The sequence below is a fragment of the Rhea americana genome, unplaced genomic scaffold (assembly GCF_003343005.1).
Source record: "Rhea americana isolate MKP2758 unplaced genomic scaffold, rheAme1 scaffold_4, whole genome shotgun sequence".
Lineage (NCBI taxonomy): Eukaryota > Metazoa > Chordata > Aves > Rheiformes > Rheidae > Rhea > Rhea americana.
The window spans coordinates 7,904,263-7,930,786 of NW_028186534.1; the positions used below are offsets into that span (position 1 = coordinate 7,904,263).

General features: G+C 38.9%; 1 protein-coding gene across 1 annotated transcript in view; it reads right to left on the reverse strand.

Moving 5' to 3' along the window:
• LOC146590753 (formin-F-like) overlaps window positions 1-17,124 on the reverse strand; it is a 39,585-nt gene extending 22,461 nt beyond the window's left edge. The window contains exons 1-3 of the mRNA XM_085313887.1: window positions 17,061-17,124; window positions 4,666-4,770; window positions 2,003-2,089 (exon numbers count right to left, since the gene is read on the reverse strand). Coding sequence (XP_085170013.1) covers window positions 2,003-2,089; window positions 4,666-4,770; window positions 17,061-17,096 — 228 coding nt within the window. The 5' untranslated portion in view covers window positions 17,097-17,124. The remainder of the gene's footprint in view (window positions 1-2,002; window positions 2,090-4,665; window positions 4,771-17,060) is intronic.
• Between the last annotated feature and the right edge of the window lie 9,400 nt (window positions 17,125-26,524).

Below are 26,524 nucleotides of genomic sequence, written 5' to 3' on the forward strand. Positions count from 1 at the left end.
ACATAGAGGTGAAGAGAGTGAGATTAAAAATCAATAAAAATTTTTTATTGCTGTCTCACAGTTATAAAAATTAAGTTGCATGTTCCAGAATAAGATTATTCTTCTTCCAGTGCACAATCTACATTTTAAATGTTAAATATTAGTGTAGGTGGATTCCAGTATCTATTCTGTATGTCAGTCCCTCTTGAGCAGAAATAGCTGTGTTGAGATGAGATGTGAATATTATTTGACCGCACAGCTTCAGTCAACCTGACCCACAGAGAAGACAAATTCAGAAGAGYGTCAGGTCCAGATCTTGCCTCAGTTAGATATTTACCTTTGACCATATATGATTCCCGRCACATTTCATGCCTATGGCTCAGCCCATGCCAACCAAATGCTACCACTGTGGCCCTTTCCTCGTTTCTGTTTATACTGGGGAATCTCCAAAGCATTCTCACTACCATCCCTGACTCTTGAAGGCTGCTGGAACTAGAGAATTGGAATTAAACAATTCCAAATTTCCAAACTGATATCTTCTACATCTGCTATAATTTAATCCATATTTCTATCAACTTTATGTCTAAGCAAATAATCTTTTAATTTCAAACATTTGTGAATATTTATGGATATTAACAGTTACAAACAACAACAACAAACTAGCATATATGACTTGGAGGTGTTCACTAKCAATTTTTGTGCAAACTGTAGGAAAAATTGTGTGAAATGCAGGCTCCTGGAAACAATATGAAGCTTTAGTCACTAGTTTTACAGAATCAGGAAATCATTATCAGGTATGACTGACAGAAAGTTGCTCTAATATGGTGCAAGATGTCCTATTATGACAAAATAAGTCAAAAAAAGCCTTATTGGTTCATAATGTCAAAAAAAAAAAAAAAAAAAAAAAGAGAGAGAATTCACAGAACAGAGTAAGCAGAGATGAAATGCATTATCTGCCAAAGAAACCTTCCTCTGGAAAAAAATTCTGATCATACATGATACAATCTTAGTGAGGGAATACAAAGGAACATCTGCTTGGCAGATACTGGTGCACTCGGTTCGAGGATCAAAAATGCAAGTTCCCTTAAAACGCTATCAGAATATTTCAGTATTGCAGAGAAACATGTAATGTTTGAAGTACATGTAATGTGCAATCTTTGATGGACAGGTATCTACAGCAAAGAAAGACTTATTTTTAAATTAAAATCTTATTTACAATGCTTTGCATTCTCAGCTTGAATTAAGTTAACCGGACCGATGCCACTAAAGTCAGTGAAGCTGCTTCAATTTACATCTCATGAGGTCCTCATCCAGGTTATAAAAAATAAAATAAATTGTATCTCTTTAGGGGATGGTAGCACAGTTTCTTATGGGGATGGCAGGTTTGGGAACCTGTTAGAAAATMAACTTTAATTTTTGAAAAACAAACAAATGTGTTAGAAATCAAGTTATTAAATCTTAACCTAATGACTTACAASTCAACACTTTGGGACAGATTTGCCAAAATGCGTATAGGCATTAKGAACTTCTGGGTTGCAATTACTTTAAATGAGACCTGTGTTTCTGAGTATCCCCAGGAACATTTGTTCTAAAGTTTGTTCTAAAGTGCATAGGTAGGATTGCAGCTGCAGTGATGTCTTGTCAAATGGGACAAACATTTGAGTATGTTTATATCATATACATGCATTTACAATAGATAACTAATAAATAAGAACTCCCAGGTGGAGTATGTAAGTCAAATATCTTTGTGATGAATCACATGTTTTAGAGGTGAAATAACCTCTCAGATCTTCAAGTCCATTCTACAGCCCTGTCAAGGGCTCAGTAGAGGAAGTTTCACATATTGCTCCCAGAACACTTTTGGCCTAAAAAAAAAAAAGCTGGTTCAGCATCTTGTGCCGCACTGGTAGATTTTAATTAAGGTCATATACTGAACCACAGAACATACTGAACTAGTTTTATCATTTATTGAACATAATGTATTTTTATRTATTTCTTCAAAGGTGAGAATTTATAAAATTACCTGCAAAATTCTTTTCTGCCACCGATAGTGTTTGTATTTGTAGATACTGAAGTTAAATTGTGAACCAGTTAGCAAATCCTGTGAATCCTGAAAAATAAAATAGATATCATCMGTATGTCCACACTGTATTATCTTTTATCCATTAAATTCAGTAGGGCTTAGGTGAAATGTCCCTCAGTGAACAGTGTTCAAGCAGTGCTGGAAGCTTTGTAGAAGAGCTGTGGAGAAGCGTGGAAATGCCCTCTTGGTCTGATTTCTACAAGTGCAAAATATCCACAACTTCTGCTGAGCTAATGAAGGGATCAAAGATTGGGATGGAAGGCAAAGGGAGAGCTGAAAACAGGATGGCAGGGTCTGATATGGAGAAATGAGCAGAGCCCTTGGAACTGTACCAAGTACATTTCAAAACATAGGAGTATAAGCGGATAATTAAACAGACTAACTAGCAAAAAAGACCACATCCAACTTTAAAGAAAAATATTTACAAACCCTTGAACTGAGTCACTAGATCATACAGTCAACTGTACGAGGGTATGCAGTCTGTCATCTAGTCCCTAACACCAGCTCTRCCTCATGGCTAATTCGATAATCTTCAGGAAAATGTACTCAGTGTTGTCACAGTGAAGGGAAGGTCATGATACAACCATCTTAAATTTGATTTTGTTCCAATAATGAGCTATCATAAAAACTTAATACAACAGAAGTAGAGAAGGAACCTCTTCTAGCATGTTACTCCTATAACAGTTACTCTACACAAAAGTGTCTTGCTAATTAGGGGATTTCCTCTGCAATAAAAGTGCATCCTTTCCTTTTAAAAACAGTGACAAGGCCACTTTGGTGTCATAAAATTAGGGGAAGCTGAAATYTACCTTATAGTTATTCTTCCCTCTCTTCTGCTTCATTTAACAGTACTGTACATTCTTAAAATCAACAGTTATCTCCTAAAGTCTTGCCGTTGGCTTAATTTTTCCTCCTATACTCACTCTAAAGAGGAACTCTGTAGTTTCAGAATTTTTACTTTTGATTTMAAACATGTGATAAGACTCATGAATGTTGGACAGTTCTGCAGACAGTTAAGTCCATAAATGTTAAGTTGCAGTACATAGAAAAAGTGACAATGTCACATAACTGCAAGTATCACAATGAGTCTTTCAGGCAATTGTTTMTTTTCTTGCAGTATAAGCTTAGAATAAAAAGCAGTAGAAGTCATCCACAGCCAAGATCAAAAAATGATAGTAATGCTAGTTTTAGCTAGTTGAGTTTTAGCTAGTTTTAGCCAATTACATTTTTTCTCATTTACACTCATTTTCCTCTTACTCTGGTCATGTTGTTGAACTTAATCTCCTGTTGGCTGCAGCCTTTCTGCAAAACTTTTGCTACTTTTTTTATTAGGACTTATTTTTGCTTCTCCTTCTCATTTTACTTTCACTTCTTTCCTGCCAAGTAGTTAATAAGTAGTTTAGAAAGTTATTTTTAAAAGTGTGAAAGAATGCATCAAGATTATCCCCAAATCACTTTTTGCTCCTATGATGCAAAACTTTTTGAGATTATGACATTAGCATATCACAAGAKTCCATGGTGTCCTGTAGATGCTCCCAAAGGGAGGCAGATTCAAAAATCCAGATCAGAAGGGGAAATAGAAAGTGAAAAATTCTCTAAGGATTTCCCGTCTGGCAATTCTCTGATGATAGTGGACAGAAGATTGCCATGGAAGAGATACTGGAATACTGCAAGTAAGTAGAGGAGGACAAGGCTCGTGCGCTACTGTACATATCTCATGTACACCCTGTGCTCTCAAACCATTTTGGCTCACTATTATCAACTTCCAGTTTTCTCATGAAAAAAATTTCAGGCTTTCWACATAATCAAATGGAAAGAGATTAATAAACCACTTTGGATTTTCAACGAACAGAGGAAAGCTTTAACAGCAGAAAATTTGAAATTYTTGTGTCTCAATCTTATCTTTAGGAAGTCCCTGGACTAGACCTTTTGGTCTTGCTGACCTATTCTGTGCCATTTTTACAGTGATTCTACTCTTGGCTGATGGAGGGTGACAGCCAACCACAGGCAATATTGGAATTCAAGTCACAGTGGCCTAGACTTTGCATTTTGTGGTCATTCCTGTGGAGATTCATAACAATGAGCCATCTCAGAATGTCTTATGATGACCACACATGACCTTAGGACAACACTACACTAAGAGACCCCTCAGATCCACTGTTTTTCTGAGGTGCTCCACAGTGTCAGTGAGTAACCAGGGATTTTGCCCTGTATGCTTTTATTGTTACACTACTTTTATGCTGCATTCATAGACTAATGAATACATAAACCCGTTTGATCTAGATTTAAACTACTTAATCCAGGTGAATATGTGAACATATTTGATCTAGATTTAAACTACTTAATCCAGGTATGACATCACTGTAGCCTCAGCATTTACATGGGGATATCAGTTCATTAGGCTACTGGCAGCACAACCGCAGCAGCAGACTCTAGCCATCAGTATCTGATCAGCTTGGTTATAAGCTGATGTGTATGTTTACACAAATTGGGACTACCTCTCTGAAAGAGGCACAGATATGCTCCTACTGCACAAACAGGTTTTCTAGAATACGCTGTTACGCTTAAATGTCCTGCAAAATAGATCAAAGGAGTGGCCTTACCTTTTCAGCATACACCTCTTTCTGTGCCAAATGCAAAGCTCCTTCAATGCTCACTTCCTTATTTTTCACCATATTCATAATTTTGAGGATTTTTTCTTGGCTTAGCTGGAACAAAAGCCAATCAAATATTTTTAAGGATTTTTTTTAATCTGGCTATTGAGGATACAGAGTACTTGTGACAGTTACAGCTCCAGTATTTGCTATAAAATTACAATTTCATTCATATTTTATATTTTATCGACAACCTGCCCAGCAAATACAGTCTCCCTTTGAAACCAGGTGAGAGTCTACAAGATATCAAATATACAGAGCTTTTCCAGTTTTAGAAGATAGGGTGGTAATATCTGGAGGTAGAACTGCCACGAGGAAATCTTTTTTAGTTAGAAAATCTGGCAAGAAGTGAAAACATCAATCTTATATGCTCACCTGTGTCTTACTGTTAGTGTAAAATATTGCATACAAAGACTGTGAAAGCTAAATCAGGATCATTAGAAATTTTCAGAGTGAAGGAGAGAAAAATGTATGTCTGTACCACCAGGTATAGTTGTCAYATGAATTTGTCAAAACATGTTAAAAACTAAAAATACCCAAAAAAGTATTCTTCAAGAAGCTTACATACAAATTTATGTTCCTCTTAAGTGAACCAGGTGTGGGTTGTAATGCCAAATCAGAATCAAGTAAAGCAAAAAAGGAAAGTGGAGTAACCAAATGCCTACAAGTACAGAGCCTTACACAGTGGGTAAAGCTCTTTCACAGACTGTGTAGAAGGAAWAAACAACTGCCATTTTAGACAGACCAGAGCGTTCGCTAGTGTAATACCCTCTCCTGAATGGTACTCAGAATTGAGAGTTTAGAAGGAACATATACATATTACCAGCATAGCACAGGACTTGTGCCAGGAGCTTCCCAGGCAATGGGAAGTCACACTCCCCAGATGCCCACACTTTTGCCTCTATTGGTTCTTCCAATAGGTATTCTCAGGTTCAACCCAGACACTTGCAGGTCTGTCCAGTAGCTTAGCTAGAATATCCCTTTGGCCACTGCCGTGTCTCCTACATCCCTGGAGAATGACTTCACCACCAGGAAATAAACCATCCTTTTAAAACTCTTCCATCTGGGCATCTGCTAGGTGAAGATCCCTCTCCATGAGCGTTGCGCAGACTATAGAGAAGGAAGGGTAGAGGGAAGGAGRGTTTTCTCAGGATGGCTAGGGCTTGCAGCCAAAGCCAGACGGAGAAGGGGCATCCCCTCCTCCCATCCCCTCCGCCCCCTGCACCCCCACGAGCGGAGCTGCCTGGGGAGCCTCGTGCGTTCAGAGAGCAGCAGCTCAAAGGGCAGAGCAGGCAGCGGGGCTGCAGCTGCCTTCCCGCCCCCAGCAGCTTCCGGACCTGRGCAGCCACTTGCTTTGCCTACGCCTACAGCTCTCTGCAGACATAGCAACTAGTCTGCTAAAAGCCTCRGCAATGCAGGTTTGAGGTAGAACAAACCCCGGCAAAAAAGGACCTCTCCATCCATCCGAGCACCACAGTCACCTGGAACAGGTCTGATGGGGTAACATATAAATAACCTCTCACACAACAGAGGTCAGAAACTATTAAATCCACTGGTTACCTTTTATTCCGAGCCACACTACATTAAACATACTTAAGCTTAGTGAATTTCTAATGTATGAATCAACTTCTGATCGACAGACACACTGTATTTTTTACAGCCTACAAATAAAACCAGGAGTAAAAGAAGAAGAAATATTTTGTTTTCAAAGCCTTGGAATTTTCAGTGCTAATATAAAGGTAACTTATGGCATAGCTCCCAGTTCCAAATAGCTACGTGAACACTGAAGAAAGAATAAAAGCAGTTTGGTAATTCATTCATACTTGCTGAGGCACATAAGGTTCCTGCAATGACCTCCACATTCTGGTTCTGAATTTTAAATGGCCATATATTTAMACCACACATACACTGTATACGATTAGATTTTAACAAGATAATTCCCCACTGAACAGTCCCTGTGTAAGCAAACAAGAATGTGGATGTATTTGAATTGAAAAATATAGTTTCCTTAAGGCTAAACTCTGCCAGCTTTAAAGTGCAACCTCCTATTTATACAGGATAGCATTTCTTCATGTGAAATTTGTTAGTATTTTTACAACAGTTAAAACCTTTTGCATGGTAAAAGGTTCAAAGATTTTGCACCAGGATGACAATGATAACACAAAGACAACATCATAGCCTCATGTCAACAGCACAGTCTGGTTCACATAAACAAAAGGAGGACTTATCTCCTTTACTTCAGTGCACAAGTAATTTAATGCATTTGCTTAATTTTCATTTGAATCTGACTGCATTGCTTGACAACACAACACCCTGTGCACATTTGTAGGGATGCTTCCTAAGAGTGGCCAAAAAACCAGCAGTTACAACTTACAAAATATGAAGTTTTTAATTTTTTAATAGGATGTAAGCGACTCAGGTTACCATCCCCTGCATCCCATGCAAGCAGACTCCACACTCTGCAGCTCCTGAAGCACTGGGTATGTTAAGCTTTGCATTTCTGACCAAATATTCCATCATGGACCAAGAAATCTTGCCACAGTGTGTCTAACAAACTAGACACTTTCTTGTAATTTGCCTGTGACAAAAAACAGATTCTCTTTTTCATTGTTGAAAATTTTCAAAAATCTCTTCTTTTTTCTTTTTACATAGCATATATAGAATGCATGCATTTTGGGCTCTGCAAAAAAATCATTTCTTTATTCTTTTGTTTATTTTCACCAGTCTTCTTTACACTAGGATGGGGTTCTGCCTAAGACAGGAGAACAACAGGGAACATCTTCTAATTTTCTTAATAATGTATCAAGACAAATGTTTGTAAAAGCTAAGTGAATCATTTTATGTATTGTAAAYTCAGAAAGGCTTGTTAGTAAATTAGACTGCTGACAGTTAATGCATTCCCCAGAGAGCACAGAAAAGACAGTTCTTGGTGCAGGTTATTTTTAACAGCGCCCTGTTGTTTTAATGTCTCTGTTAACTCTCTTTCTCTCTGCACATCTGTAAGCACGGTGGAAAAAATTCAAGATGAGAGAGGCAAAAAAAAGGRCACATTTCAGCTTATGAGATCTGTCAAAATTATTTGTCAGAAGTCTGTCTGTCTTGCTTAGGTTTGTGACAGTCATGTGTTAGCATGGTATTTTTACTTGCAAACAAGACTCGAGTAACAGATCCTGACCTTTATGGTTTTGTATCTGTGGGGCTTTTCTCCCAGCAAATCACAATTTTTGAAATGTTCATTTTTGTGTTTGTTTTAGTTGTACTTTTTCTTAAAAAAAATGATTTTTGTCAAATTATCCACTGAAATGCCACTAAGTCAGATCGTGTTATATTGTCTAATAGAATGTGACTGGTGCAACCAAACAGAACATTTTTTATACAAGGCTGAATAACAAAATTGTTAAAAAAGAAAAAAACTAAATGTTTCAATTATGAAAAATGCACATTAGGGAAATACATGTGTTTCCATTAATAATGTATTCCTTTCTCTGTCAGGTTAAAGAAGTACAGATTAAAATTTTATCATCCACCTGAAATTCAGTATAGATATCTATCTGATTTGAATGAAAAATCAACCCACACAATTGAAGGGAAAGTGTGGCGCTCCAGAAAAATCTCCCTACGTCCATTATTCTACAAGGAATTTATAGTTTTGGCCTGGAAACGGTGTGAGGTGTGTTTAACGGAGAGGTATGAGGTTTCCGGCCAGTTTTGCTGCCGGGCATACGCGGCAGGAGCGCTGGCGGGACTCCCTGCCGCTCCCCGCTCCCCCAGCCCCGGCTCACCGGGGCGCTGAGAGGCAYGGCAGGTTTTGCATGTCGTCTCCACACTGTGATAACTACGACCCTAACGACTCCTTTCAGGCTTTCTGGGCACCAGCCAAGCAAAAGGAGTTAAAGCCGCTTTATCTGAGCCATTTAAAACTGACTGAACAAAGCAGCAGWAGATACGCAGAACCGCGCGCGCGGAAGAGTCCAGGGAAAAGGCAGGCTAACGCCTTTCTTTATCTGCTCGTCCTAACATTCATCCTACAATACACGCYAGTTCAGATCCTCCCTCCTACCACACTGAATCATAATAATATGACAGCAATCTAAAATAAAAAGACTCCTGGAATGCATGCACGAACACCCCTGGAGATGTAGAKCAAGGCATCTGGCTGTCAGTCAGCTCTACAGGTGATCGCTACCACAAAWACTGGCATTCGTGAGACATTCTCTCAGGTTTACTTAGGTGAAGATCGTAACACGCACTGAGCTCTATCATTTCCTGTGGCAACAAAGCCAAGTCAYGCAGAAATCCTGCTCCCTGTGCAAAAGGGGTGAAATTTTTATTCTAAGACAGTGAAGCCATTCATTGCTAGGCATTCCTTACCCTTCTCCTCATTAAGCATTAACAGCGTTAAACATTCTCCTCTGCTTGCCCTAAGGAGCAAGAGATAAAACAAGCAGCTTCTGGCTGCAGTGGCACCCAGMGAATTTGTTCCTCATCCCTAGCACCATACAGAAGCATCTTCTTTTTAGCGCTAAGTAGGACCAATGCGCCAAAAGACAAAGGCCAAGTAGGAAGATGCAAGCAGCAGCTATATAAAGCCTTCTGAGCATTTTGTCTTGACTCGGTGCCTTCCAGCTACAATACACAACACTTTCTGCAAACAATTACAATGGAGAAATTTAAAAATAAGTGCCAGGATGCAATGCAGTGATTGACTTATGATGAAATTTCAAGTAGCAACTTTTTTGTTTCAAACTGTTCCCTCTCCCCTCCCCCCCCAAAAAAAGGTTTTTAATCAAAGACGGTTGGCTCAGTTTATTATAAATATTTGCCTTGAATTACATTCTGCCTACATGTTGAAGATGTCATTTTTGTTATTCAAATAAAATGGATATAATATGGATTGTCATAAAAGTTTCAGTCTAGTGTTACCAACTTTTGTCTCCTACTGTATTCACTTATGCCAGCTACTATCCTGGCCCAAACTTTGCTGAGTACTCCCACCTGCACAGGAGTGGTTGTCTTCTAGGATAGGGTGTATCTGGAAAGCATTCACTTGTAATTTACACGAAATAGCAATACAGATGACTGATTTGATATTTTTATGTGACAAAACCATCTTTTGTACCAGTCATAAAGATAGACTAATATTATTTGTCAAACAGTGCTGCTATTCATCAAATAAATTATCCATCTGTAATAATGTTTTGCATTATTTGTTCAGATCTATATCTGGCTGAATAATATCTGTCAAGATTTATACAAAGAAGCAGATATTCATCAAACAATAACTTGATTTCCTTGAAAGCCCTGGAAACTCTGCCACTTTCAGTAGGAGCTGGAGGAGCCCAAAGATATTTCATTTACTATTTTATTGGTATAAATCTACCTAGTTTCAATTTTGAAAATTACTCCATATTGAAGATCTCAATACCTACACATTTCACAAAATTCTCTGACAAAATGAAGATTTGCAGGTCTAATATGAAGCAGTTACTTTGGTGTTTCCCTGGATCACCACTTAACAGACCTGGATGTTCTCAGCAAGATCCTGCTATACAGACAGATTTGGAACCTGTTAGAAAACTATACTCAGAAAACAGTTATCAGAGTTTCACTGTCAAAAATGAAAGGATATATTGAGCAGTGTTGCACAGGAGACTGATTTGGTCTTGTACTATTCAATGTTTTCATTAATGTCCCAAGCGATAGGCTAGAGGTTTTGTTTATTAAATTTGCAGAATTTGACATGAAGGTGGAAAAACTGCAAGCAAGTTGCAAAGGAGATAGAAATTTAAAACAAACCTGACAAATCAGAGAAACAATAGTATGCAGATCATCAAGGGAGAAAGCCTACACCTTGGCAAGAACTACCAGCTGCATAAAGACTGGCTGAAGAACAGATACTCTTCAGAAAAACACCTTCAAGTTATAGTAGCTTACAAACTAACATAAGTTAACCATGCCATGCTGTTGCAACAAAAGGCGAGCATCCCATAGGGAGATTATAAACAGCAGGATAGCCTGCAAAGCCCAAAGTGATCTTTGCAGTATTTAGTATTGGTAGAGGCTTCTGACAAAATATCATGTGAAGTTCGTCATGTCTTCAAAAAAAGATATGGACATGCTGGAGGAAGTCAAGATCAGGACAATTAGAATATTCAGAGAAATAAAACACATGGCTTACAGGCAAAGAATGAAAGGACTGGGATTTCACACCTTAAAGAAAAGACTGGAGGGAGTCACAGTCTTCAAATACATAAACCGCTACYGTAGAAAAGGAAAGGAGTAGGTTGCTTACTGTGTGAAAGGGTAAGAAGAAATAGAATTTAAGCTACAGCAAAAGAGGKTCACATTTGGAGAAAGCAGAATGATAAAAATAAGCAAATAGCTGTCCAGGGAAGATTGTAGACCATCACTGATGATCTGTAAGAAGAATTAAACAAAAAGTGTTATGACACTGAGGGATGCAAAAGTCTTGGATGGTGTTTTGATAGGTCCCTTACTAGGTTTCTGTCATACCTAATCTCATACTTGTTTGACCCATATTTCTGCACATTCGTTTTGCATATTAATTAAGTCTAAGCTTGAATGCAAGGAACAGATGGTTTCATCACTTTTTTTCAAGCATCATTTTCAGGAAAAATGATGGTCAGAGATTTAAGAGATTTTAAATGAGATTTTAAAAAACTTCATTCAGCCTATGATGAGAGCTTACTTTCAATGCAGAGAGATGCTCCCTGAAAACCCGTCCTTTCAAGAGACCATATGCTACTTTATCAGAACTGACAGTGYTTCGCTGGGTATTACGCAGCCTCAGCATTACTGTTGTGATGAAGTACCAAAGAGCAAGACCTATAAAGAAACCTTTTTCAGTAAGCTTCAGCTCATRAGAAATACAATGAGGTTTTGCAAATTCTGACTCACATGGCCTAGATCCTGTTTCAGCCACACTGGTACTAATGACCAGGGCAATATGAGACAGGAAAGGAGAKGCCCTCAGCTATGCAGAGCCCAGGCAACAGTGCTTGCACAACATGAGATGAAAGGACTATTAAAGGGAGCTGTTTGAATCAAGAAGTGTGAAAGAGAAAAGAGGAAGGAAAGAGCAGGGCACATTCTGTGGTACTGATAGAGCTCAAACAGGATTGTCCCATTAGTGGTCAGTCTGCTTTCCACTTCATACCCTTCAGGTGCTAATCCTCTATTGAGTTTACTTCGTACTGATAACTAAAGCTAAGGTGCATGTTTCCCAGGGACAAGTCAGGAGAGCAGAGAGACAGTTTTATATTTTTAAATCGTCAAGTGAAAATTCACAACAGCCCCTGAATAGTATTATTATGAGTTTTCCACTCACACTTTTTCATAACTCAGTCTAGTTGCTTTCACAGAGGAAACAGATAAGAACCTTTGTCTACCTAAAGGCATATGCCCAGTTAAAATCCATGGATTTTTTTAATCTTACTGCTTCACGTGCTTACATCATGTGAAACAAGAGCAATATTACATTACATCATATCTTAACATGATATTTTGATCAAATTATCCTGCTAGTATTTTTCCTCACATAGCTTTCAAAATAGCTTCATAGGTAGCGCTCAAAATAAAAATTTAAACTGYAGAATGTTTAGGTATGATAGCAAGTTTCTTCCCTCTGAAAGTACATTTGAAGTGCTGGTATGGATACTGCCATATATCAACACACTAGGAAATCTCTTTACGTGCATATATGTGCAGAGAGAGCCATCATACAAYGAGCAGTGAAACTGTTCAGTTTCTCCTACAGATTGCCATGGTTAAGAAGTTAACTGCACCAGTTATTTCATGCTAAAAGTACACCTGATCAGAATGCTACTGCGAATGGGCTGAGAAAGCCTTTATGGAAAGCCGCACATTACAATTGGTATTACAAAGGCTGGAGGCAGACGTTTCAATAAAAACGCAGGAGTTCCCAGTGWGAACTAGTTCCCAGCTGGTTCTAACAACAGTTTGCATGATGAATGGCCAAAATGTTTAGCACAGAAGTGCAGGCTCACTCAGTTTTCATTTTTCGCTTCATACTTAAACCATTACTAAATCAAGTTCACAACCTCTTCCACTCTTGATTCGTCTTCCTTCAAAATGTTGATGTCCACAGACACAAACTACATTAGCAAATATAAAGTGAATCCTTTTTTTGAAAAAAGTAAGCTTATATAATAAGAGACTTCTATATCTTGCTGAACATTTTTATTAGCTGGGATGAACTAAATGGCTGCAATCTGAATTAACTAAGTAGATGCAGATTGCTTTTGAAATAGCTACCACAGTAAAATTTATACTAGACACATTGAGGGCAAGATTAAAACTCCCATTGATTTCAGTGGCCTGCAACCACACAAACATGAAGTACATGTTCTGAATTTRTTAAGTAATACTTTCTGATTTCAAAACAGAACCTGATACCTGGATAACAGAATCTGATTCATGGCTTATTTTCTTGGTGTATCCAGGTAAAACTTCAGCATTATACTACTTAATGAACTGTAACAGAATAACAAAGGTAGTTGGCAGAGAAGTATTTCAGTTCTGTGCTGTTAGTTACAGTAATTAAAATAACCCACAGTGGTAAGGACTGTTGAAGATTACCACTTTGCTTATTAACACAAGARTCCAATTAGTTCCGTGATGAAACAATGATTACCAGAATATTAAACAGTGACATCTAATTATTTTGGAGAAAACCATGCATATTTCTATTCACAGGTTTACAATCTCATCTTGCAACATAATGTCTTGTAAAGGAAAGATATACATCATGCAAGAATTGGGCTGCTAAAATTCTTAAAAATTGGGTCTCCTTTTCTGGAGATATTCAAGGCCCRCCTGGATGCAACCCTGTCTAATATGCTCTAGGTGACCTTGCTGAGTGGGGAGGTTGGACTAGATGGTCTCCTGAGGTCCCTTCCAACCTTACTGATTCTATGATTCTATGATTTTGCGTTATATAGTGTGTGTTAACCAATATGATCTAAGAGCTGAGCATGAAGTGCAATATAGTGCATCATCAATTCCATGCATGTTTAAATCAGTATTCTTGTGTGTCTGTGAATTTTACATTCATTAGTAGAAAAAAAAATAATGAATAAACTGTTCTTTATCAAGGGAAGGTCTAACAGCCAACAAAAAACTCCACTGAGCCTCTATCTACTGACATATTTTGAGGATCATTTTGTAGCTTGGGTTTTGAGGTGTTCTCATTAAAGTTGCTGTGCAAAGATGCAGCCTATGGTCAATTTGACCCCAGATCCTGCYTGTGCATTGACAAAGCAGAGACCAGAAAGACATTCAAAATTCCAGTCAATATGATATTTTGCAAGATCTTCTGTCATTTTACCTATGTGTGAAGGGTATTTAAAAGAAGGACTGAAAAGAATTTTTAACTCTTCCCCTTCTCCTCCCCTGCCCCAGATTCTGGCTTGTTAATAAACTATCTTAACAAAATGTTTAGGTAAAAAGGGAGTATTTCTCCTTGCTAACCTTTTCCTACATTCTGACAGATTTAGGAGAATATAATCCTTGTTCGTGTTTGTGTGTGTGTGTGTGTCTGCTATGTTCTTAACGCTTTCCTATAAAAATAGATTACATTTTTCAAATAAGGTTTAATTCCTCAAGGTCAGTTAGTTGGACATCTATTTATGCTGTGTCTAAGTCCTTTCTTAAACGCAGGATACAATTTCCTGTCCAAAACATGCTTGACAATATTCATTATGCTCCCCATTTCAAGAGTTTGTACAATATTGAGAAGGAAATAAGCCAGAAAGTTCTAAATGGCTCAGTGGCAGGAARCTTTACTGAGGAATTTCAGCTGCTACCTTTCTGTGGATAATGAGGAAGACTATTTCAGGCTGTACATCATCCCTGTCCTATAACATTTCTTCTGTTCTTTGTTTAATGGGCTACTTCCTACAGAATAGCAAATATACAAAAATTCATTGCAGTCTCCCTGGGTCTTTTGATATCACCTTATACAAGAAGCACATTCTCAAGTCTTGAGGTGCTTTTAGAAAAGTCAAAAAAAAAAAAAATCCCACACAGACTGTTTCCATATTGATCTGTCAGTGCGCCTAAAAGTGATTAAAATAGTTTAAATACAGATGCAGACTCAAAGTAATATGCACTTACATAGCAGGTTTCATCCAGCAATTCTGCAGAACCTACAAACATTAAGGTTTAAATTACCAACAGGAGCAAGGAACCTGAAACCTCTCTCAAGCCCTACACTCCGGTTAACCTTTGAGGTTAACTGTAAGGGGTGGATTGTTCTGTATCCACTTCTGTGGTGGATTCACCACCAGTATGCAGAGTCAAGTCATCAGAAATCTCCACAGATCAGGAGAACATCAGATTTCTGATTTGTATTGTAATGACAACAGCACATCTCTTAAATTACTGCTCCTGAGGCTGGGTACATGTTCATGAATATACATATCAGAAGATATGGATTCATGTGGCCTTATTTAAATGGAATTGATCCCTTGATAAATATACAGTAAAAATCTGCTTTAGGCTACCTTGGAAAAGACCAGAAAAAACAAAAATCCATCACCTAGAAGTAGCCTTTAACTAAAAGTCTAACAGAAATTGTATGGGAACGCCATGGGGATAAAGTACTTTAAAGTGGTTGATTAAAGTAAAGCAAGGTGGAAAAGCAGAAGGGCTGACAACCATTCCAGTTCAAACCATGATCTTATCAGCTCTCAGAAGACTTAGAAGAATAAGCGGCAGGAAGACATATGGTCAAATTTTAAAAGAAGCTCACAAGAATTTTCAAGTACACATTTTTCTCAGACTTGTTTTAGTTTTTCAAATATTTTGGTGAATGTACAACTTGAGTTTTGTGCATATGCTTTACYGCAGGCATTGAGAAGTGAAAGAAAGGAAAAAGTAGTGCCATCTGGTTACTGTTTCCTGCTTTCTGAGTCTCATTCACGTAAGCCSTTTTTAGTAGCAAACATTTGGTTATGTCCACATGTGTTGTCCCGGATATCCCCAGTAGTACATGATATATGAAATGAGAGATGGAACACAGGCCTGTGAGCCAGTGCTAAGCAATAAACACAGACTGTAGACAGCAAAAAGAGAGAGAAAACTCCTCCAGATTTGATTTGTGAACTTTCAACACCATCATCATCAAAAGCTTTCTGAATGGATCTCAGCACCTCAGCATGTTGCTCTGCTGAATAGTGCTGGATGTGACCTGCAATTTAACTAGACTTCAGGGGTTATTACTTCATATGAACAATTTATATCTGTGAAGTTAACTGACTCACCTTTGGGTGACCTGTCACACTACCCTCAGCAAAATATTTGAAGGCCAGGAACATTGATGTTGTATGGAGACAACTCAAGGCAGAATTTTGTCCTGTGCTCATTTTCTCATGAGCCAGAGAGCAATAAGAGGCTTCATGCTGATTTGTGCAATTGCTCTGGGTTTGTTTAGAGCCTTGTCTAGTAAATCTGTTCAATGAGCATGTCATGCCTCGCAATGAGAAAGTGAGAGCATGTAAACAGGGCTTGATTCATCTCAGCTCTCAAGTTCTGTTCAATTTGTGTAATACTTGCTAGCCAAGCCCRCATTTGGTATCTGCCTAGGACTAGTTTAGACCACTCCATCATTTCCCACCAGCCTACCCTTAACACATGCATCCTCTCTTTCAATTGCTCTTCGCATTAAGTTGTATGTCCTGGAATCTCTGCCAATACCTGCTATCAGTGTTCCTATCTAGGAGGGAATTTTCTGCTGCTAATTCCCCAGATCAGCAGACTTCCAAATGCATGAGTATTGAAACAAGCAGAATGCTAAAAGAATATATGTCTGGCAGACACTCCTAGACAAATTCAATAGTGCTACAAACTGATGTATATTCAATCCTAGCATATCAGTCACATCAAATTTGAGTATGATTATCAAAAGACTACATTTGCCTTTAATATAAAACACTTTTTTCCCTCCAATTACCTTATGAAATACACATAGTATTATCTCACATATGGCAATAGAAAGACTGATTTTCTCTCCTTCTCCCTTTCTTCATATAGGAAAGTCAAGCCTTGCACATTTCAACTTTCTTAAGAACAAAGCATAGCTCAGAAAAATGTTGTTTCATAACCACCTTCTGCAAACACTTGCCGATATAATATATTAAGCCAGTCTGAGCTTGTTTCACATAATAATCAATTACATTAAACAATCTACTGCAAATTCTCTGCCAATAAAACACAAAGCCATTTTCCGTTTCTGATATGCCATCTCTTTGGTTCTGCACAACAAATAGCACTTTCACATAAACCATAACAGTTTCTGCCTTTACCTGTGAAAAAGTGTCCTGTGTCCTTGTGTTATCCATGTCTGTGAAAATTCTACGTGTTGCATCAGTATCCTATAGGGTTACAAACTATAGTTTACTCATGAATCACGCCTGCTTTTTCACAGCACTGTTCTCTCTCTCTCTCTCTCTCTCTCTCATGAAATCTTGCAGCCAATGGTTTTTATCAAGTGTTACTTCCTTTTATACTGAGAACTGAAAGAAATAATAATGATGCTTTGCTTCCTCATAGCAGCTCTGTGAAAAGAAAAAAAAGTAGAAGTTCCCTGTTTGCTTTTTCTTGAGCTGATATTTATCTTTTAGTTACTTCCTGAAATCAGTGAGTCATGAATGCTAAAATTATGATGTACTAGTACACMTTGGTTCTATCTGAACAGCCAACATGTTAGTTACCAAAAAGAAATTCATACTAAATGAAACAAAGTTTGCCTGAAGAACTATGAATACAATACTCGCTTTTCGCAGCAATATTTTTACGCACAGCATCAATCTTACATGCCTTCACATTCCACATATGTGCACGCTAGATCAAAGAACAAACGAATCTGCACATTAATGTCATACAAGATTTCTGTAAAGATCAACCATATTTAAAAACATGCCTTTGCCATCCATATTGGAAAAGAGAGTCTGGTGATAAGAAGARGGAACTAACAGTAATGCGTTCCTGAAATCCAACCCTACTTCTAACAATTATTTAGAAGCTCTGATAAAGCATACCTTGGTTTCCWCATCTATATATTGTGACTTATGACACAAAATCATACAGAAATCAATTCAGAGATGAAACATTTTGAATAGACATGGCTAGAAGCTGGATTTTTCATATTTTCAAATTCCCTCTGCTCCAAATAGCAGCAAAAAGAAAAATCAAAGGCCATTAAGTATTTCCTGCAACACAAATCTTAAAAAAAAGTGTCAGAAATTGAGACAATTTGTTTTGATGATGGATCTCAGTTCAACTTTTCCATTACAAYAGATGCAATTTTATAAATATAGTGAGAGAGAGAGGATAACCTGGGTTCAGAAGAGGTGCAAACGGACTGCTTTAGGAGCAAGGCCAGGGCTGCTCCCTGGCCCAGCCGCACGGTCCTAGGCCTTGAGGTGTGTAAATCCCACCTGCTCTTTCAGCTGACTTTGCTGTGCACATTCAGAGGAAGATCCAGGCTGATTTATCTGCCAGACCTCAGCCAGAAGATTGCACTGCAAAAGTAAGGAGAAGGTGCAGGCAGCCTGAGTTAGGGCTGGTAGCCAGAGACAAGCTGCAGAAAGCAACGGGGCAGAGACTCGGCCATCCATCCACCTTGCTGGCACGGGTCCCTCAAGAGGCCTGAAACAGGCCTGAAACTTGTGCCAAAGACAGGCTTGTGCTTGTGATACACAGCAGATGTACCCAGAGAGACCATAACTCATACATAGGAAACACGTGGGAGGCAAGGGATTAGAAACTACTACTCCCAGGATTAGTCAGGGTAACACAAACGAAAGGCAAGGCCAATATATGTTAATATGAACAATTTTTAATCRTTTGAATTGATTATAAAATATGTTCCTCCTTTGAAAATACGTTAGCTTAACAGAGGCCAATAACGTAGAAGGACATGACTAAGTCCAGACCTTCTGAAGAAATATTTAGCAAAAGGTCTTTTTTTATATGTATATATAAATACTTTTGAGTGAGTACTCTGTGTCCAAGGTGATAGGATAGAAGTTGTTTACTAAACCAAAAACTACGGAAAACTTGTTTCTCTAATAGCTATCTTAAGTCATTTAAATACGTATTTCATTAAAAAAAAAAAAAAAAAAAAAAAAAAAAAAAAAAAAAGACAAACTAATTCATCCAGTATTGGCCTATTCCCCTTTAGAGTCCTCAGCCCTGAAGGAACTACAATTTTCTTTTTAAGTGAAAGAATCCTATGGACCTTCTTCTATAATGCGATTATAGCACTGCAGAACATTTTAGAATGGAAAAATGACAGGTTTCTTTCATAAAGGTTTTGCAGACATATTAGATTTTTCCCCTGTGCTGTCTGCAGAACAGCAGTTTTTGCAAGGCTGCAAAGCATGTGAGAAAGCAGTTAATCAGAATGGAGCTCAGTTGCTGCTTTCAGAGCAAACATTTTCAATTAATCTGAAGTCATTAATTATACCCGCCTTTAATAAAGGCTCTGGCGTAATTTTTCTTTTTTTCTCTCTTAAACTCTAAGTTAACTGATGCAAACATATGCCAGGATCATGTGTTGCAGAAAACACATGGGAAAATTCTCTACTTAAATAAACTACTCTCTAGTGAAGAGGAAACAATGCAGAATAGGGTTTTGAATCAACATGGAAGAGCAAGATTACTGTCTGACTGGTACACAAGGTAAATGAGTTGTATCAGCTATTGATATTTTCCTTCAGAGCAACATAAACCTCTCTGGCAACTTCAGAGAGCTCAACACAAAAGCCAGGTACCATTTCCTTCCCACCTCTGCACTCAAAATTCACCTTAGTGAGACTCAGGTTACTCCTAGTCATCCTGATGACCCTCCTTTGGAGTCCATTTGCTACTCCTCCCATGCACTCTGTTTAAGCATAATTTGTTGAGTTGCTACAAAGGACGATACTTTAACCCTAAGTTTAATCACTCTTGTACCCACTGAACTATCAACTAAAACACACTGTTCTGCTCACACTGAACTAAGCCAACTGATGTATAAAGAGCATACTGTTATTCCTTTTCCCTTAGCTGCTCTCYGTGCTTAGACTACGAGCTCTTGCAAACCAAGTTTGTCTTGGGAAAGTACCTTACTCAAGCTGTACTGTTCCTGTAAATAAATACTAACAATGTAAYGGCTAGCTTCTTTTACAGATGAAAATAAAGAATGATTGCTTTACTACAGAGGCAAAAGACAAACACATGGGAAAAAGTGTTTCACATTCACAAATGCCAGTGACCYAGTTATCACACCAGATAGTGGAAAAAGTGGGTGTCAAAGATGACTTTGTAGCCCCTTTTCCCTCTCTCTTGGCAGTAAAACTTTGCATGTTTGTTGCCAAACAGGAGTTTCCTTTACATGGAAAAGCACTGCACCCTGATTTGCTTTAGCTTCTTTCTTAAAGTGCTGCTGTTCATAAAATTCACCAGCCACCATCTCCAAGGCTCGCCCCCCTCTGTCCAGTGCRAATCTGCTACACTTCTCTTATGCTCTTTAACCTAAAAGGACAATTGAAATTACTCAGATTTRCAGAGTTTCAAAACACCTTTTTCCAGACTTCTTTAGCTTCCATATTCAACCACAAGCTATATAGCCTACTTGTCAGCTTCCCGGTTTGCGTTACCTCACTTTGCATTTTCACCTGCAGGCCTTGCAGTGCTAGGTGTGACTTAACATGCCAGACATTCAGAGATTTTCCTTCCTGCTTTTTAAAATATGAAATCTCCACTGGTTTTCCAACAGCATACTGTGAATGACACTGTGTGAATATATTATTTTCTGGTTTGTAAAAGTTCTAAAAAGCCCCTGTTCAGTTATATCAATCTAAAGCCTTTCTTTTGTAGGTATAAGTCAAAAAAAGGCTTGCTTGTCCATTTTTTGTGTCATTAAAGAAATTACGTTAAAAAAAACAAATCTAAGAAAAGTATRTCTTGAAATAAGCCATTTAAGCCTGAAAAAAATCAGATTTTGGTTTCAATACATTGAAATGCAATTTTTTTTTAAGGGCATTTACTTCACAGAAACATTTTTGCCTCTCAAGCATTAACATTTCAACAAGGCTGGAATGCTCTTGGAAAATATCTTAGTGTTGGGAAACAAAGTCTTTCACTCAAAACTGTTTCACATCAAAATTACTGACCAAACTTATTTTATAAATCAGCTTTTTCCTTTCTCTGCAGAAGAGCAGTGTTGAAAAAGTGAGGAAGCCAGAACTCCTAATGACTCTGCCATGTAATGGGGTGTTTTGACCTAGTACAACAGAGAGTACAACAAAGGTATTAATCAGCAGAAAGTGATGAGGAGAGACATCGTGGTACATCAAGAAAAAAGAATTGGCGGGTGGAGATGGTTGGGAAGGATGAGTAACTGAAGAGAGAACAGTTCACTTTTCTAATAGAAAGGGGAAGAAAGAAAGAAAAGGCTGAAAGGACTAGAAGTGGTAGAGTATCTACTCCAAAGGAACTATATTGCAATTACAAATGTCATTTCTTAGACTAGGTTAATGGATACATAAAGGAACTAACTGAGATACTAGATAAGAAACATCTGACATTAAGGGTTAGCAGAAAGAGTGTCACAACAAAGTGCTTGTAGATATTGCTCAGTGACCAAAGAAGAGATTTTGCCTTGAACTGCAACGCACAAAAGAGGAAAAAAAAGGCACATTCAGCACAGCTATGAATCTCCACAGTGAGAAGAGATGGCAGATTGAGAAACACTCACAAGTATAAAGGAGGCCAGCAGAAAAATAAATAACCTGTAGGACTCTGGCTCTGTCTTTCATATCAATTGTTTGCCGCGATCGTCTGGCTGAGCCCAGGTGTCCTTCCTCCCACTCACCCCTTCAGCCATGGAAATTTCATAGCTTAGGGGGTTTCTTTTATTTTTGTTGCTATTTTAAAGCTAGCAGCTTGGCGGTCCCGGGAGACTGATAGTGCCTGTGTCCTGTGTGAGCCTCCCAGAGACACTGCCCTGACAGCGTGCCTCATCCAGCAGCCGCAGACACCCTGGAGCACATCCTGTGGGCCTCCTTTGAAGTCCGTGATGCCAATTAACAGAGCTGGGAAGAGGGAAAGGGAAGGGAGATACTGCAAAGGAAACCACTTGCTCGTTTCCTTAAGGATCCCTCAGCTCCGAGTGAAAAAAATCACTAGGAGGGTAGCGCATCCGTCCGGCTGCGCAGCGCCCGGCACACCAGGGCCGGGCTGCACGCTCGCAGCTCGGAGGCAGCGCAGCAGTACAAACAGCGCTTAGGCACGTGGCATCACGGCAGAACGGCCCAAGAGATAGGCGAGAACTTGCAAGAACTGAAGGAAGGGCAGGGGGAGATTTTTTCAGAATTTTCTGTCTCTTTAGACATGAACAGAAATAAGCAGAAATTTGCATCTACCTCACTGCTTTTTGAATTCATTGAGGAAATCTGGCCCACTGAAGTAGTCAAGAACATACCCTTTACAATTCAAAAGAGAAACACTATTAAATTAAATCACTTGCTCTGCTTTTTAACAGAAGAAAAAAATCTAGTATTTTGAAGCCAAACAGATGATATTTGGGGTTGAAATTGATATTCTCCCCTTCCTTTCACATGATGGATCAAGTATCTGAGCCAACAAGTTCTGAAACAAACTGGAAAATCAACCAGACATGTTAGAAGGAAACCTTGTTTCTTTTTTTTTTCCCACCTTTGTTTTTCCCCAGTGAAAATCCAGCACAGAAATTGATGGCATTGCAAGTTTCAGATATTTTTACTGGATCTGATTCTGATCCTGCATTTAAACAAGAAAAATATTTATGCACAACAGGTTATGCTACACTGAACTTGAGGATCCCCTGTGCAGTAAATGCCAAAAAGCAAAGGTGAAGCCAGGGGGGAGGGGAATGGGAGATTAATAATTTAAAATGCAAACTTCTGGCTGAGCAACTGAGTCCATGAAACCAAATCCAGGTCAAGAGTGACCCCTAGTGACACAGGTGCTCAGTACACAATCCTCCCACAAATTCTGCCATTATTTGCAGAATTTTATCCCAATAAATCCTTCCCAAGGTATACAGCTTAGTTACTTCTACATCTACATTAATTTCTTAAACTGTAAGTAGAACTATATATTTAAATGTGAAAAATAAGCAGCTTACGTTCAACTATTCCAGTTGAAATTAGACTAGTTCACATCCAAAATCCAGTTCCTAGGAGTATAGCCTTTCCCACTGCAAYGATAGAAACCTTTCAGGGTCAAAACAGAAGAATTTAGATCTGTGAAAGCCAGATTACATCAATGTCATTTTATTGTTATCGTCTATTTCATAGCTCTAATTTTACAATAAAGCCCAAGAAGAGAAAACAGTTCTGAAAAGAAACTGTCATAAGGGGGGGGAAATTGACTGCATTTATGTGAAAAAAAAGCTCTGAACTGTACTGTTATTGTATTTTAACCTTTTCTCCAATAATTTGGATTAACTTTATAATTAATATATTTATATGCATTCACATATGAACAGTGAGAGAATCTTATAGTCAACCTGACCTGGAGGRGAAAAAAAAAAAAGAAAAAAAAAAAAAAAGGTAGGAATTAGAAGATGGAGATAATATATCTATTTATTAAAACAAAGAAATAGGTGCATGGTGCCTAATCGATGGTGGGGTGGTTTTTTCTGGGGGGGTGGGGGGGGAAGGGCCTCTTTTGTGAAAGCAAATATTCTTTTTTCACTCTACACTGATTTTTGTGTATGTTTGCATTCTGCAAAGAATAGTGGCAGTTTGACACAAAAATAAAGCAAATCGGTGGCTAGGAACSGTGCTATTAGCTATCCCTCTTTGAACTGGCAACACACAGGCTACTCACTGCTGAAGTCTGAACAACAAAATGTTTCTCAGTCTTCTGCCTTTGACAGTGGCTCATTGTTACTGCCAAGAAAAGAAAGGAAACAACCCACATGTTTCTAAAAATAATAGTTCTTTATGTACGCACGGAATTTCCATGGGGCTCCCCACTGCGTGCAGCAAACATCGCCGACGGCAGCGTCAAAGCAGCGCTCTCCCAGTGCCCCTCGCCAGCGCTTTCRGCGTGCTGAGGACCTGCCACTTCACAACCAGGGAAGCTCTGGGGCGTCGGGAGGCATCGTCCCCAAGCCCGGCACCCGAGGAGACGAGAGAGGGCTGCCCCTACCCCGGCAGCCTTCCCCTCTCCCTCCCAGCCGCCAGGGCCGCAGCAGGGGAAGGGAGGAGATGGGCAGTCACTTGCCCCAGCCAGGGACGCAGCCTGTTTGGGGAGACCTCGTATCACAGGCGAGGGGACAAGGAGGTCTCTCTCAAACTTTGTCAACGTTATATAAAAATAAGCAGCGCTTGCCACGAAAAGTTCTTCTCTCGAGTTTACTTGAAGCTTGATGCCCTTTTGCCAGCACTGCTCATACCTGCTCGCCCCACAGCCTGCTCTGCTGGAATAGTGAAAGCTTTGTGAAGACGCTACAGCGATTCACATTTTAACTCATTTTAACTCATTTTTCTCTCATTTAACTCATTTTAACTCAACTGCCTACAACATATTTTGTGTAAGATCTTTGACCTCTGAATGTCACCGGTCATCCGGCCTTGTTAACCCTCAGAGCACATCCTGTGACAGAGCCAAATGTCTAAGGCCGAGTTACTGCAGAAGAGCATTAAAAATGCACCTTATTCCAAGTTAAAAAAATAAAACAGTGACAGGTCTATATACTTGTTCATCTGTGACACAAGGTGGCACCAGACRCTATCTTAACTTCAGCCATCAAAAAAGCAGGCAAGCGGAGCTGTTTAAAACCCAAAACCCATATATATCTGTGTGTTTAAACTACATGAGTTAACACCTCTTTGGCTCTCCAGTGATCACCTCCAGGATGTCCACTTGCTYATGGGAATGACTGGGGCACAGCAGGGGCAAGTGGGAAATGTTGAAGGGTTTGAAACAGCAAAAATTTAACTGCGGAATCTAAGAGACAGCTAGGATAACCCCAGACACATGTTCTTAAAAACTTCAGAGGCCAATGGTCAGATCACTTTTCTGAAAGCTGTGAAACACTGGTGAAATCCCCTCTTTTTAACTCCCTTGACTAGACCCAGCTGRGGTAGAGGAGTCAGGATCTTCCTCACACCACTGTGGCCTTTTCACCCAACCGCTGTACGACAAAAGAACACCTCTTCTGCTGCAGCCTGCCTTAGAGACTGTAGCCTTTGGAGCAACCAAAAAGGTTACTTTGATTGTGACAAAATTAAAAAAAAAAAAAAAAAAAAAAAAAAAAAAAAAAAAAAAAAAAAAAACACCTGAGGTTGCAGCTCCCTCATTGCTTTCCCACCATTTCGTGCTTGTCACCATACCATCTAGCTGCACAGCTCTAGGATAACTATCTGCCCTGTCTAAAGCCTTAGTCAGCAAGTGACTGGATAAGGATAAAACTACAGGCTTCCTTGCACAATTACTATGCCTTGTTTATATGATATCTTGGCTGAAGTGATGCATGTGGCTGTCCATCTGTGCTATACACACAGTTATGCCTTTTGCAGTATTTAGACAGCAGTGAGGCAACAACCAAGCTTTCAGTGACATGCTTACCTTTATACACACAGCAGCGTAATTCTAAGCTCAAGCAAGGCAGGTAGTCATGAAAACTGTCCTAAGCACAGTTGTAAATCCAGCTTTTCGGAAGAGTGGGCCATGGCACACATCATTGAACTCAAAGACAAGTCAGATTTCCAGATCCTGGCTTCCACATATGATAGATAAAATTCACATTTGAACAAGGAATTTTCTTTAAACAAATCTTGGYCTTTTGGCAGCTTCTTTTTGGTACTGTCTCTGAAACAGTGTCCCCAGAAAAACAGACCCACACAAACAGAGCTAGGTAGTAGCGACAGAAAATTGAAATGAGCTAAATCTAGATCCTGCCCTGCAATTTTTTCCTCCGGGAAGTGTTCATCATTATCCTGTATTTTACAACRTAGGGAGCACTCAGCTGCACTCTCTTCTGTATTTTTAGCCACACTTGTTATTTAGAAACCTTATTCACTGATGTTTGCCGGTGACAGGCTAACACAAAGAGCTTTTTGAAATTCCAACCTCAGTGTCACCGAGTTACTCATCATTAGGCTATTTACTGGGGAATGGACAGAGCAAGGGGAAGTCTGCAGAATTTTGTCATATTCAGTCATTGTTTCTCGCTTAGTATGGAAAACGAAGAAACAGTTTTCAAGAAAAAACTAAAGYCCAGCTTCCTAGCACACGATCAGTGTACTATGCAGAAGAAAACATGAGGCTCAGACTCTCAGCCTGAATGTGTGGACTCCTCTGCTTTTCATGAGCACTTCGGTGAGAGGGAAAGGAGAATTACACACACACAAAAAAAAAAATCTTGTGCTTAAGATCCAAGAATGAGACAGCCTGGGTTTGAGTCTGAGTCACATAATCTCATATCTCCATTGTAAAATGGAAAAAAGCAATATTTTATTCTTCTTCTTGCTCTGACATTTAGTTAACCAGTGAAGGAACAATAATACACTAGTTATGGGTAGGTACGTATAGTATGTATGTATATAGTATATCCTTCAGGTATCTATAAATGAAGGACTTCCTGAAATTGGGTTTCAYTGGTTTACAGTCAAGTCATCTGCATCTTCTGAAGATATGATCCAGTAAAGGTGATACAATTTCTGGAAATGTTCTAAGCAGTCAACAAAAGTGGCCTTGATGCTGAAGTCTAATTACTTCAGCTGAAATC